Consider the following 14,536-nt stretch of genomic DNA (forward strand, 5'->3'; position numbering starts at 1 on the left):
TCCACCAGACGGGTTCAGTGCGGAGCACAGTATCACGGAGCCGTTCCGACGGACCTTCTAGCGCCGCCTATGGGATAGTTGGAGGCCGAGGAGGGTATCGTATTTCTTATGGCTGGTGGCACATGGAGGCTTGGCGGTGGGAAGTTGGCTTGCCCAAATGCAGGAGGGAGGTTGTAAGCGCTGCACACAGCAGCCTTGTGAAACCCCGAAGCATTGCCTTTGGTCATGTGAGGAGGCGCAACTCGTGTGGAGAGGAGCATGCCGCATCCTTTGTTGCATAGCACCCAACCTTGGATGTATCTAATGGGGAGCTTTCTAGGTAGGCAGTCAGCCAGGGCCGTCACCTTCTATATGAGGCCAGGATGCAGGACACGATATTCATCATTGAGGCAGGGTCGTGCACAATGGTCGGTTTGGAGGCTCTACCCATCCGCTAGGTACTGGAGCCCATAGCAGACTGCTCTGAGGTATGGGAGATCATAGGGAGTCTTATTGGATGGCATATCTAGAAGGCGCGGTGTTAGGAGGCTTTCAGCGGAGAGAGACTTTTAGTACAGGCGACCTTAGCAGAGCTCTGGATCTCCATCATCCAGTCCCTCTGCGGCCATTGGGATCAGGTGCAGGGCGAGTCCAGGGCTCGTCAGGAGCTCCGTTGTCATTTCATGCGTGCTTGGGGCAGCCAGGACCTGTTTTTCGTGATGCAGGCAGGCAACCCCAGATGGCGATACACACCCCCCCCCCCCCCCCCCCCCCCCCCCCGCCCCCAAGGCTTCTTGCCCCCATCTCCCCCTAGACCGCCCTGAGAGGCTTGTATACATTATGTATTTGTGACTTTGCATCAGCTCCAGCTAGTCTGATGAGCATGAGCACTCTGTTGTAATCAGTTTTTTGAGTAATATAATCAGCCACATTTTATTTGAAAAAAAAAAAGTAGAATGCCACAATAAAGATGAATGGAAGGTGAAAGGTGGCCACGAACTGCAATGTCTTGCAATAGGGATGTGAGCAACAGTGGCAAGGAGAGAAGGATGTTGAAATGATGGAAGAAGAGAGGTGAAGAATATCTAAAGTGGTGTGTTGGTAGTGGTGAATAATGAATGAAGTGATTGCCTATTTATAGGTATAAGTTGTCTAGGGTGGCGCACCACTGTGGACACCCACTAAAAAAATGACCAAAATGTGGATATCAACTCTTTTTGGGGCTGTTAGTGCAAAACCCTAAATGAAGTGTGTAAACTGAATATGTGGTTTCTCAACACCATCTCTCACGCCCAAAAAGGGATAAAGAAAGAGGAGTGAAGAGAGATAAGAAGAAGATGAGAGGATCCTAGAGATCCAAGATTTACACGTGAAAGATAACCTGTAGTAAGGAACAGTTGACGTGAGGAATTGTAGAACCTAACTCCACCTCGGGAGAGAACCCACTAGCTCCATAACTCCATGCTAGAAGGAATTCGAAGGCCTCATCATCAAGTTGTGGCTGAACCTCCAAGGCTCCAATTTAGGCGATACCTAAAGATAATGGGTATGCTCGAGGACAACCATCCCAAAAGAGTAAATGGTGGGTGAAGAACTTCATGATGAGGAGGTGCCCCCCTTGAGGGTGGAGGTGCAAGGGCCCCCTCAAAAGCCGAGATAGACCCATGAGAGACATTTTGGGATGAGTGCCTTGAGTAGTTCCACATTATATCTGGCTTAGACATCATTTTGTACTCATCAGCAATGTATTGTTCTGTGTTTATTCTCCATTTAGTTAGTCATAGTATTAGATGATAGCTTTTTGGGACATGGGAAATTCCCAAACTTCTCGAATGTAACATTTTGGTCTCATAAGCCAATTTGGCCTTTTGTAGATGTTAATATAACTCTCTCTCTCTCTCTCTCTCTCTCTCTCTCTCTCTCTCTCCCCAGCATGGAGCTTCACCCTCCATAGCCTGCTGGTCATACACACGAGCTCTTGTGTATGCCCTGTTGCTGGACCAATGTTCCAGCAATGCTTGAATCTAGTGAACTATCATCGTACATGTCAAAGGGATTATTGACCTATTGGGTGGCCGCTTGCTGGGGGGCTCTTGCCCAAACCAGGTGCACTCTGCTGCTTGATGGCCACATTCATGGCAGCATCGACATTGGTTGGGCTGCCCAATGACAATGGCCTCTTGGTTGCTTATTGCCTGACACTACCTTGACAGCAGTAGGGATCCTCTGGGTATCTTTGATTGTAACTTGGGCCTTTTGGCACTAGACACAAGATCCATAGAAGAGGTGGGCGGCAGTCCCAAAAATGTGAAAAAAGTCTTCCACACACCATCATGAGCCCTAGGAAGAGGGGAGTGAGTAGTCCTATAGTGCTGGAAGTAGAGGAGTGGAGGAGAGTGCAAAGGAATAGGAGGAAGCTGGCAAGGAGGGGGGACACGATAGGGAGGGAAATTACAGAGGTGGCTGAAATGTGCACAGGCAGGCTGCAAGGCAACGGGAGGAGCAATGCCTACTTATCATTCTCCACCCCTTGTAATGCCTACTTTATCCTCGACTAGTATTCAATCACGGTACACACACACACACACACACACACACACACACACACACACACACATCACAGACATTCTTTATGAATTCGTAAAATACATGTAAGTTACTGTGGTTATGTATGAGTCTAGCTGCATCACTTGTCTTGTCTTGTCTTGCACACTTGTAACATTGGTTGGGGTACTGCAGGTTCGCTCCAAAGAGGGTCTGGCTTACTCTGTTTATGGTGGTTGGACACCAGCGGTAGAACATCGGGTAGTGTGTTGACATACAACTTTCATGTGTGCAGCTCATCTCTATTCTTTCATTCAGTTGATTACTTCGTGGCATCCACATATCTAGTTCTGTTTGTAAAGGCCTTACATGGTCTGGAATGACTTTCTTTTCTAACTGGAATGTATCGTGAAAGGCAAAAAGAGCGCTATCTTAGTTTACATGTTATATCAGGGATCCTTCTTAGCTGGAGGTGAGACACAAATTGATACCGTGCCTCAGTTCATTTCTTCTGTGCAAAGCGTTCTGAAAAATGTTACCCAAACAGCTCCCTCCAGAGGTTTGCAAACTTATATAGTATGGCATAGTCTTACATTTTTAAAATAGAGAATGTTTTTGCAAGCATGGCTACGCATCGTGTGTATGCTACTTATGTATACAACAGTGCATGCAGCTTGTAACATGGAAATATCTTTTTTTTCCTTGTAGAATCACTTGATAGAGCAAAAGAAGGGATCATCAATTCATTCGTTTTCAACTTCATCGATAGGTGAGTTGACATTGTCCTACATCTGTTAAAGTTTTGTAATCAGTTAGACTGTTGTTGTGGGGCTATTCAAAGCCTGGACAATAGAAAGGGCTTTCTGGATAGCCTTATAAGTTATAATCTGTGGATCTTTCCCGATCATTCAGTGCTTACTTGAATGTCTTCAGTAACTCCAGTCATTTATGATGTTTGGAAATTGGAACAGTGGACAGCAATTGTCTCGGCTTTTGACGTACGATCTCTTTGGGATTGATCAAGACTTTCTATTCAATTACAAAAAGAAAGTGGAAGCTCTGACAACTGATGATATACTTGAAGCTGCAAAGCGTCATTTACATCCGCTTTCAGAACCCATATTGGTTGTTGCTGATGCTACCAAACTGAAGCCGCTGTTGCAGTCACTGAAGAAGGAAGTTGTGAGCTTTCAGCCTGACTATCTTCCTGAAAATTAAAATAACCAGTGTACCATTGCTGGTTGTTCAAGCAGCAGGAATTTTCTGAAAAACTTACATAACCAGTGTGCCACAGCCTGATCAGTCAAGTGTTCTGAAGGAATGGTGCCGTGGATTATCTTTTTCCCACGCGTGGAGCCCACCATGAGCGCATCATCCTGGGCTAATAACCTAGGCTAGGCTCTACATCCTAGGGCCAGTTACTAGTGAAAAGAACTCTGATTCACGGCCCTTAGCCATTGTATTGGTGTGGGTAGAAGAGGCATTTTCTTTTGGACGAATGTAAAGAAGGAACAGCGAGAGCTCTCTCAGGAAAAAAGTGTTCGTATTATGAGTGGAAAAACCCAGTTGGGGTTGAAAGCTCAGAATAGAGAAGAGGCATGGGGTGATTACATTCACCACCTCTGCATCCATGCGTTAATTTTTTGGAAAATCAGAAAGCAATATCAAAAGAACACGTAAAAATATCCATACATTTAGAAAATCATCTTCCAATATGCACCATCCATCCTCAAATATGATGGAGGGGAGGAGATCAAGACTCTGATTGCCATCGAAGGAAGATTTTATCTTTAGTAGAGGATGCATCGAGGCCGTGTGTGGATGTGTTTAATTTTACACCTTGATCGTTAGATTTTCGGCTTGCCCTCAGCCACAGTGATTGCTTTGATCGACAATTTTTCTTAGCACATAAAACATAAAAAAAATAGGAATAAAAACGTAAAATTTTATTTTGTAATGTTGATTAAGCAAATTGTTGTACCTTCTCTCTCTCTCTCTCTCTCTCTCAACAGCGGCCACATGTAATCTCCCGTCGCAACCTCGCAGGGATCTCTCTTTTTTGTCAGAGAATAATTATATTAATTACTGAAAAAATATGAGTCAGTGGACGACAAAGTAATAGAGGAAACTGTAGTATGTCATGAGACCAAATCCTTTGGAGCGAGAGTCCTTGCAAGTTGCATGTTGCACAATATCAAGTTCTTAGTGAAGAAGGCTTTTCAATTGACTGATCTGACTTGGAACACCTAAATGGGGGTAAACAATAAAGGCATTCTGTGTAACCCAGTTGTGGCAACCACCTTAGAAATGCAGCAAATGGAACCATATCTTCATGCATAGCTAGACAAGATTTGAGAATTTGGGCTTACCAAATACCCAATCAGAGAGTTGTAGAACATGTCCCACCACTTCTCATTATATCTCTCATAGAAAATACCAAGTCTTCCTTGCCATTGGATAGAAAAGAAACCTATGATGAGAAGTCTCCATACTTATGTAAAAGAGAAAGTGCCATGGGCATTATTTTGTCTAGAGAGGGTTAAAGCAAGGAGCAAACCACCAATCAATGTTTTTCAAAGAAAGACCTTGCACTTCAATGGAGTTTTATTTATCCATCCCTTTGTAATAGTCGATTTCCACCAAGTGCTACTTTTGTTAACCTTGCTTGCTTTTGAAAAGCAAGTGAGAATCTAGTCAATCAAAGCATGCTCCAAATGTAGTTGTTCCATAAGTCTCTAATCTTATCATGGATTATTTAAAACAAGTTCGCGAAAAGGTTATCAATCTCATTAGGCTAAGGAAAGCCTATTCCACAAGTTATGATATCCTTGAGGGATGTGAAATTTCGTTGAATTGTGCACAATGATGCCAATATGTGTTGTGTTGGTAGTGTTACATCAACAATAGAAAGTAAACCAAGTTGTACCATTTGATTTTACCTAGGTCATGGATCTTGTTTTTCTTCTCACAAAACTAACCAACCATAAGCAATTTAGCTTGCATAGAATTAGCATGTAATATATCCTCTACTAGTTGCCAACCCAATTTTTGAAGCATGACTTTTCATGAACAAACCAAGCAAGTCAATGAAATCGAAGAGTGGATAGTAATGGGTTGATCAATATTGACTATATGTCACCATGAACCATGTATTTTGTTGTTTGTATACACAATCTCCTTATCTTCAAGGAAAAAGCGGGTAATGGAAACCAAATCAATGCCACCATGCAAAGAGGCATTTCTCCACACCATAAAGCAAGTGATTTGAGTAATGTCCCTTAAGTAAGTCTTGGATCCTACATTTTATCATGTGCTGCCTCAAACATACTTCAAACATGATTCATATAAATTTTCTTTCCATGCGCACATCATTTAATTCATCAAACATCAAAACAATAAAATTTTCTTTGTAAAAAATGAGCATACCACTTATTTGCGTGTTGCGTGTTATTATAAATAGCTTTGAGGCAACCGATGGACCCACCATCGATTCCCCAACAGTGCTAGACATTGCCTCTCAGCATCATCTTGGCCTTAGAGAAACCATCCATGCCGGACACACATTCTTTATGCCCTTTTCTTCTTGATTCTTTGCGTATGATCAGCCTCGCGGAGGAGAGAGATGGAGGAGAGAGAAAGACTCACTTTGGATCTCTCCGATCAGGTAGCCATTATGCAATACAGAGGTAGTGATAAGGAGTGAAAAAATGTAAAAATCCATGGCTGAGATCTAATCTACCTATTGCTTGTAACCTCCCATGGCATCTCCCACAAATTTGTGGCCATATGGAGAGGGGCCGCATGCATTAGGGGAGTTTTGAGGTCTCGAAAATGCCTTTTAGGATGTGGAGAGAGAGTGCTCTAGACCAATAAGAGCAAAGCCTCCGTAATGGAACTTCTATTTAAAAAAAATTTAAAAACCATTTTACAAAAACATATAAATATACTAATATTATGCATTTGTATTTTTACTATCTATTTTTAGTCTCTTATATTTGTGATTATGACATCTTTTGCATTAATGGCATAGAGTCTCGGCTACTTTTATTTAATGATGTATCTAGATTAATGATAATGACTGATGTAATCGAAATTCAAATTAGTGAAAAGCATGGCGCTCAGTTTTTTTCCTCCTTTCTTTTATTCCTCTATTGTTTTTCCCTCCGTTATGGTAGCCTAGTCCCCTTTGTAGCCATTATCTGGAGTACCAGAGCTACATACGCACATACACATACACGACACTTATCACACTCTCAGCACCGTATTTTCAGTTTCCAGTTTTTAGCTTTTCATTCAGCACTTTTATTTTGGATAGCTGGACCTCATGACTTGTATCACAGTTTGTCTCATAGGCCAGTTTTGGTCTTTAGAAGACGTTAATATAACTTTCTCTCTCTCTCTCTCTCTCTCTCTCTCTCTCTCTCTCTCTCTCTCTCTCTCTCTCTCTCTCTCTCTCTCTCTCTCTCTCTTCTACCATGGATACAGAAATTCGACCTTCAACAAGGCGTCCAAGCTCCCAAATCACATCCATATCAGTGTTTAACTCATTAACTCATTCCAAACTGATGGAAGATGGATTCCTACTATCATTAGCAAAGGTAGTTGGATCACCATGCAACAAGCAAAACGTGGAAAAAGGCAAAGACATGAGAGCTCGTTTATCTCTGCTTGGAAGGGCAAAATCCGAGATTTTAAGCTTGGAGCAAATAAGAATAGCATCAAAGAGGTACTAGTGCAACATGTGTTCATGCATAGAGAGCTATGTTTGAAACCTGGATCTTCAAAGCTTCCAATGCATAGACCAAATTGTAAGAATTTGATTCTTAAAGTTTTTCTTTTCTTAAACATAGTTTAGGTTTTTCCATTATAATATTTGTTTGTCTTGTAGATGTCTATTCCTCTAATCTTGAGGAATGGCAACCAGTGGAGTCTATTATTGATGTTATTGATGTTATACATGGTTCAATTGGATAAGAAATGTATAGAGGCAGAAAGAAGACAAAGATTGCAGAGAATAGAATATTATTTTATGACCATTCTTATGTTATTCCTATGCGGCGTTGCCAATGGGGATCAATAAACCTCCTTCCTTTGCTAGATTTTTCAAGCTTTGAGTGGCCTTTGCCAAGTCCAGCTACTAGTGAGGGCTAAAGATGTAAGATATTTTCTGAGATCCAGAAAGCACTAAAATCTAATATCTCAAGTAGGCTAAGCAAAGTTACTTTGTTTATGCCTATTAATATATTTATTGATTTTTTCTCTAATATGGAGATAAGAATAACAAAAACCATGCTTTCAGTGAAGAGACTAACATATGATCATATCATAAAATTTGTTGATGGAGGATGGGATACAAGGATAGAAGGAAAAATTATATGTAAGATAGATCAAGACTCTATAGCTTGTAAATATATGATTTCTACTCAAAATTTTATCCTTAGCTTTTACTATAGTCGATGGCATTTTGTTGGTAGTAGTCTAGTTGCTTTAGACCAGAATCTTAATGATTTCAGCAAAGATCCTATAGTGGATCTTGATATTTGGTTCAACGAGGATATTATTGCAATCTTAAAGATCAGAAAATCATGTACGCTACATCAAGTGAGGATGGATTTACAAAATGAAGACATTGAACTACCATGCTCCTTTGTATTCCAACTTGATAAGAAACGAGTAAGTTTTCATATCATATTATATCTACTTAGATGTATATCAAGATCTCACTTCCTAACTAATAAACACTTGTAATTTATTTTTTGCAGATATCGAAAAGGAGAGAAAATAATATACACTGCAAGGACATTCAAGAAAATATATCTTTACTATCAATATAAAATATATGTACAAATTTTCTAGCAGATGTCTATCTGCCATCTCTATGAGATATACAAGCTGAAGGGCAAATTTCTATATATGAAGGCTTACAAGGCGATATGGCAAAGCTATTTCTTTTTTGGAGAACTATCCTTTCTAGGAGTCCTTTTGCATTTCTTTGATGTCTTGGGTATAGAAGGTGTGGGTAAAGGTGTTGAAGTTGTGGCTTCACCTTCTGTGGTTATAGGCACCGCATCTCCTTCATGGTGCAAATCCCCACCAATCTCTGTTGTTGGTTGTATACAATTGACCATTATATACTTCAAGAGCTTTGCTCTGACATACCAAACATGCTCAGCTGCGTAGCAATCCTTCGAAAACTGTCACACATTTATAGAAAAAAGAGTTTTAGTTCATTATTGTTCTTACAATAGACTATATTTTTATCATCAATGGACTATTTTCAATGAATATCTATCTTAAAGTTTAGCATCTTTCATATTACCTTTACATGTTTAACATCATTAAGATAAACAAAGTTAACAATTCTTCTAGCATTTGCAATCACCCTTCAGCCACCCACAAGAATGGCTATCATCCTGATGAGGACATTGCAGCCACCAACACAAAGTAAAACTATAAAGAGGGCGGATGGTAGTTCATAGAATAAACTTATGTTTCAATTATTTTAATCAATAACTTACCGCAACTTGTCTATATTGCATTGTTGCAAGCAAATCAGATGGCATAGGGGGCTTTTTCTCTAGCTCTTCAATTAATCTTTTTGCACCTCTATATATAAAATATATTGAAATTTAGAGTACTTATAAAAAAAAAGAATTGAAATATCAAGGAGCCCTTGGATAATATAACTTACAATTTAGCATTTCCATGGCTTCCTTTCATAGAGTTGATTAAAAAACATTGCTTATCCACATAGTCTATTGCAATCAAGCTCCAATGAGAACTGAAAGCAATCATATCTCAACAAATTAGTAGGATAAAATCTCAAAAACTCTAATAGAATATTGAGTCACTTACTTTTCATTATATGGAATTATAAGGAGCTCCAAAATATCGAAGTCAATCAGATTGAGCCACTGCTCAACAAAACTTGTATCAAGCTCGTTCCTCATAAAGAATGAGATAGATGGATCAAGAACCTCAATTTTTTGTTGCGTATCCAAAGGAAACTCATGCATTACACACCTAGAAAAGGCATAGAAATAGTGAGTATAAACAAGAATAATCTTATTGTTAAAAAAATATCAAAAAGTAGAAGTAATTATGGGTGGATATACCTTAGGCTAGCAAGAATAATACTGTTGTTTATTTCTCTTCTTTTATCCTTAAGAATCTGAACACATGCAGCCTTAAAGGAGATAATTTCCGTTCTTTTGCCTAAGTCACCAGGTAAGAAACAAAACACATTGAATCCTTTTGGATTAGCTGCTTCAAGAAGGGTGGCCAGCTTGTTTTCAAAGGACTCTAGTTGCTCTGCTTCCCTTTCTTCAGCCCTTTGCCTCCTATACTCTCTCCGTTTATCTGCTTGTTCCTCTTTAGCTTTCTCCTCTTTTTCATGTTGCCTTGTATCCCTCTCATGGGTGACATCCTCAACCTTGGGACCATAATCATCTTTCTTTCTCCTAGTTGGGGGCACATTAAGGATATTAAATGTCTTCTCATCAATGAGGGGAATTGGCTCAAGGACCTTTGAAAATCTATATCTTAGCCTCCTAAGAATTATCATGTCCTTGTCCAAGAGTATAGGCATCTTGAAAAAACTCAACTGAAAAATCCTCTATGGCTTCTTGTATACAATTAAGGGCTGTTCTTGTTCATCTGAAACTATCCAAACTATATTTGTCACAAATCTCCCTGACAAGCCTCTAAAAAGACAACTTTGGAATTGTATTGTCAAGAGCCTTTATTGCCTTCCTAATCTCTCTTAGGCACCTGACATTTTGAGAAAACTTTCTCTTTGGCTTTGACTTTCTAGAGAGCTTCTGAGGCTTTGAAGATTGATGAATCTTTGATATTAAACCCCTAGGATCAATCTTCTCCTTCCTTGCTATTGCTTTAGTCCTAGCCTTCTACCAAAAAAAGACATGTTACTTCTTGTCCAGTGTGTCCAATGAAACGCGAGTTTCAGATAAGAGACCTCCTTGCAGTATGTTGTTTTCGCGTTTCACCGGACAATACATAAATAGCAAAAGAATCAACAAAACGAAGAAAAACAAAATGGTAATCTAAGGAATGCTATTAAAATTACCTAAAATCTCCACAACATTAAGGAAAAAGTTCGAAGGATTGCCTAAAATCTCCACAACATTACCTAAAATCTCCACAACATTAAGGAATGCTCACACTATGGAAAAAGTTTGTTTATAGTGCTCATAAGCTCATAATAATATAAAACATTAAGGAAAAGTATCAAAAAATGCATTGAATGGATGCCTGGGCATTGAGAAGGACGGATGCAGAAAACCATATCTTCTTTGGCGCTTTCCTGGGAAAAATCTGTTTAGAACCAATTTTGTCAATAGCTTTGGTGAAACGCGAATACGTTCTTCACAACCACAGCATGACCACGAAAATGTGCTCGAAGACCCTACTGCATGACCACGAAAATGTGCTCCATGACCATAAAAATATGAAACGAATTTGGCCGTTGCTTCCCTTTATTGGGGGATTTTTAAAAAATCGATGGTACATGCATTACTTGGCGAAGTGTTAAGTAAAACACGTGCGACGTATTCTCGAAAAAAGGGAGTGCGCACATCTTCTGAGAAATTTGATACTGTGTGTTAAGTGAGACACGTGCGCACGTATTCTGAGGTATTTCTTGCGTGCAAAAATATTGGAAATTTCGTCCAAATTTACGGTCGCGTTTATTTTTCTATCATTACGCAAACTTTTTCGTTGGAACTATCAACACACGTTTGACAATCAATATAAAAGCTTTTTGAAGTCATTCTCTCCGATATTGTCTTTCTTTCTCTCGAAATTTTGTTTCGACTTCCCTTTAAGGTCCTTGCTTCCTGTTTGAAGAGCAGTTCAACAATTTCTGATAGGTAACAAAATTTTGTTCTTACAAGTATTTGAACAAAATCTCGTTGATTAGTATAGAAAGAATTTTTAATAACACTTGAAAAATTACAGATGTCATGTGCTTTGTGTCTTTTAAAAGAAGCATGGCACTTCCAGAAAGGATTTATCATAATTTTTTGTGTTTTGTAGAATTAATTCATAGTTCATGTTTCTCTTCTTGTTCCACATCTTTTGACCGGTGAAACGCAAAATAATGTCTCTGGTTGTTGGTGATATTTTGCTAACTATCGCGTTTCACTGGTGAAATCTTCAAATAACTTTCGTTTTCAAGTAGCGTCCGGTGAAACGCGATTTCTTCACTGGCTTTTGCCTTGGACACCTTGTTTTCGCATTTCACTGGTCACTTAAAAATTTTTCTCATTTTTTGATTTTTTGTCTTGAAAAATGCAATTTTGGGGCCTCTTTCCATGGTTCCATCTTGTTTTATTGGACATTGTTGCCATTCTGCTTTGTTTTCAGGGATAAATCTTTTGTTGGTCAAGATGACAAAGAGAAAGCTATCTCTGGAAGGAATGGATAAGGAGGAGCTAATGGAGACTTCTGATGATAGGCTCTTTGATTTCTTACACACAATTGGAAATTCTTCCAAGTTTAGCTATATCAGGGAAATTTTCAATGTTCCTTTTGATTTGAAGGAGTTATTGGAGGATCTTGAAGATAAACTTAAGGAGTACAGATATTTTAATGATAGACATGTGCAAGGTTTAGAGGTCAATGGATTTGTTCATTATAGTGATGTCATGGGAGCCACCAGTACATCCAGGTCAACTTTGCTAGGTAGGTTCAACCTCATTGATGAGGAATTCAGGAAGAGAAATGAGGAAAAACTATAAGCAAAGATTGAAGAATTAAACACCATATGCAACAATAGTGATAAGGGTGATGTATTGTATATCTTTACTCTTGGTGATGCATTTCTTGTTGCTATAGATGATGGTATATTTCAAGACTTTGATTCATGGGAATCTTTTCATGTTACTCCTCATAGGAAGTGGCAAGTAGAAAGGGATGTGTCCATTTGGGTAAAGACTTTGCATGTAGCATTGTTGGAGTGGGATATTTTTACATTTATTACTTGTCCATGGTTCTTCTTTTGTGCTAAATAATATATGTCATCTATTAGATGTAAAGAAATGCTTGATTAGCATTGGATGGTTAGACAAATGTGGTTAATGTGTTGTATTTGGCTATCATTCTTGGAAAATATGCAAAGGGTTACTTGTTGTTGCTAGAGGACCAAAATTTGGCACTTTGTACCCTTTGCATGTGTTTAGTGTGAAGGATCATTATTGTAGCTGTGATTGAGTAGTCATATGTATCTCTTTGGCATTATAGTTTGGATCATATGTCAGTGCCTGGAATAAAAGTTCTTTCTTGGTTGCAATATCTTCCTTCATTTAACTTTTTTGCCTTTGAGATATGTGAGCACTACATGTATGGAAAGCAAACTAAAATGTCACACAATAAGGTTCTTGGTAGAAAGAAATCCAAACCATTAGTTAATACATAATGTTGTGTGTGTTCCTATGCATAAGGTTCCATTGGGAGGAGTATCTTGCTTCATTATATTCATTGATGACACTACAAGAAAAAGATGGGCTTATCCTATTCGTAAAACAGTGATATGTTTGATGAATTTCCAAAGGTTCTTCGTTTATGCAAAAATTAGTTAGACAAGAAGCTTAAATGCTTAAGGGTGGGGAGAATACTTCTCATGTATACCAAAACTTTTCTTAGATGTGTGATATCCAAAGGGAGTTGACTCCTCCTAAAAACTTGCCTCTAAATGGGATAGCAAAAAAGATAAGGAGAACCATATAGAAAAGGATTCAAAGTATGTTATCAAATACTAGTCTTGCATTATGATTTTGGGTTGATATTGTTGAGACAATTGATAACTTAATCAAGTTAACAATTATTAAGAGCATGTTATTAAATACTAGTCTTACTTATGGATTTTAGGTTGACATTGTCAAGACAATTATTAACTTAATCAAGTGGTCACCTAGCAACCCATTGGATGGAAAAAAATTTGAGGAGGTGTATTTTGGGAAGAAACCCTCCTATAACTAGCTATAGGTGTTTGGCTATGAGTCCTATATTTATATATCAAAGAACAAGTAGAACAAGCTTGATGCTAAGTCTAGATTTTTTTTTTTTTGAAATATGGTGATTTAAGAGAGATGGGATATCAATTAAGGGATCTAGAAGCTAAGAAGATATAGGGCATAGCCATGATGTATTCTTCAATAAGGAGAATATGGGATATCAATGAAGAGATATAGATGCTAAAAAGATATAGGGCATAGCCATGATGTATTCTTCAATGAGGAGAAGATGCACAAACAACCCATAAAGTTTGTTGAAATATATAGATTGGTATTCCAGGATGATGGACGTCCACCATATGAGCAGCATGTATGGCCTATTCTACATGATGTAGAGCTAGGAACAACCAAGAAATATTGAGATGGGAGTGGCAAAGGCACGTGGACAGCCTCAGATGCACTAGCAAAACTAGTTGAGATAGCACAATGCTTAGATTGAGCGAGTATTGAGACAATCTACGGGAGTCTCTAGAGTACCAAAGAGATACGCTTTGTCTCTATGTTGTATCATGGTTACATATTTTGAAGAGCCTTCATGTTATAATGATGCTATGATGAGGGGGGATGATAGTCATAAGTGGAAGAATGCTATGCACTTGGAGATAGACCCTTGGTTAAGAATGCTACTTGGGAGTTGGTTCCATTGCTACTTGGGAGTTGGTTAAGACCATACATTACCATGCAAATGGATTTATAAGCTACAAATATCTCCATTGGATTCATTCCCCAAGTATAAGGCAAAATTTGGTAGACAAAGGGTTTAAGCAAAAGAAGGGTGATTATGTCTCTCAGTAGTAGTCAAGATGACCACTTTTTCTATAGTGCTCACATTGATTGCCAAGGAGAATCTAGAGCTTATCCAAATGTATATCAAGACAACATTTTTACATAGAAATTTATATGAGGATATCTACATGAAACAACTAGAGGGTTTTGTTATGTAAGGATTGGTACGTAAGCTTTAAAAAATCTTATATGGA

At 38.7% G+C, this 14,536-nt stretch overlaps 1 protein-coding gene across 5 annotated transcripts in view; it reads left to right on the forward strand.

The window, feature by feature from the left end:
* Positions 1-4,480, forward strand: part of LOC148022555 (uncharacterized) — a 102,733-nt gene extending 98,253 nt beyond the window's left edge. For all 5 annotated transcript variants that reach the window (XM_087695508.1, XM_087695507.1, XM_087695504.1 and 2 more), the window contains 4 exons: positions 2,719-2,784; positions 2,977-3,082; positions 3,232-3,292; positions 3,495-4,480. In XM_087695508.1, coding sequence (XP_087551634.1) covers positions 2,719-2,784; positions 2,977-3,082; positions 3,232-3,292; positions 3,495-3,741 — 480 coding nt within the window. In that variant the 3' untranslated portion in view covers positions 3,742-4,480. The remainder of the gene's footprint in view (positions 1-2,718; positions 2,785-2,976; positions 3,083-3,231; positions 3,293-3,494) is intronic.
* Positions 4,481-14,536: the final 10,056 nt, after the last annotated feature.

This window comes from Lygodium microphyllum, chromosome 16 (genome assembly GCF_053477565.2).
Source record: "Lygodium microphyllum isolate KBCC chromosome 16, Lygodium_microphyllum_v1.1.10, whole genome shotgun sequence".
NCBI classification, from domain to species: Eukaryota; Viridiplantae; Streptophyta; class Polypodiopsida; order Schizaeales; family Lygodiaceae; genus Lygodium; species Lygodium microphyllum.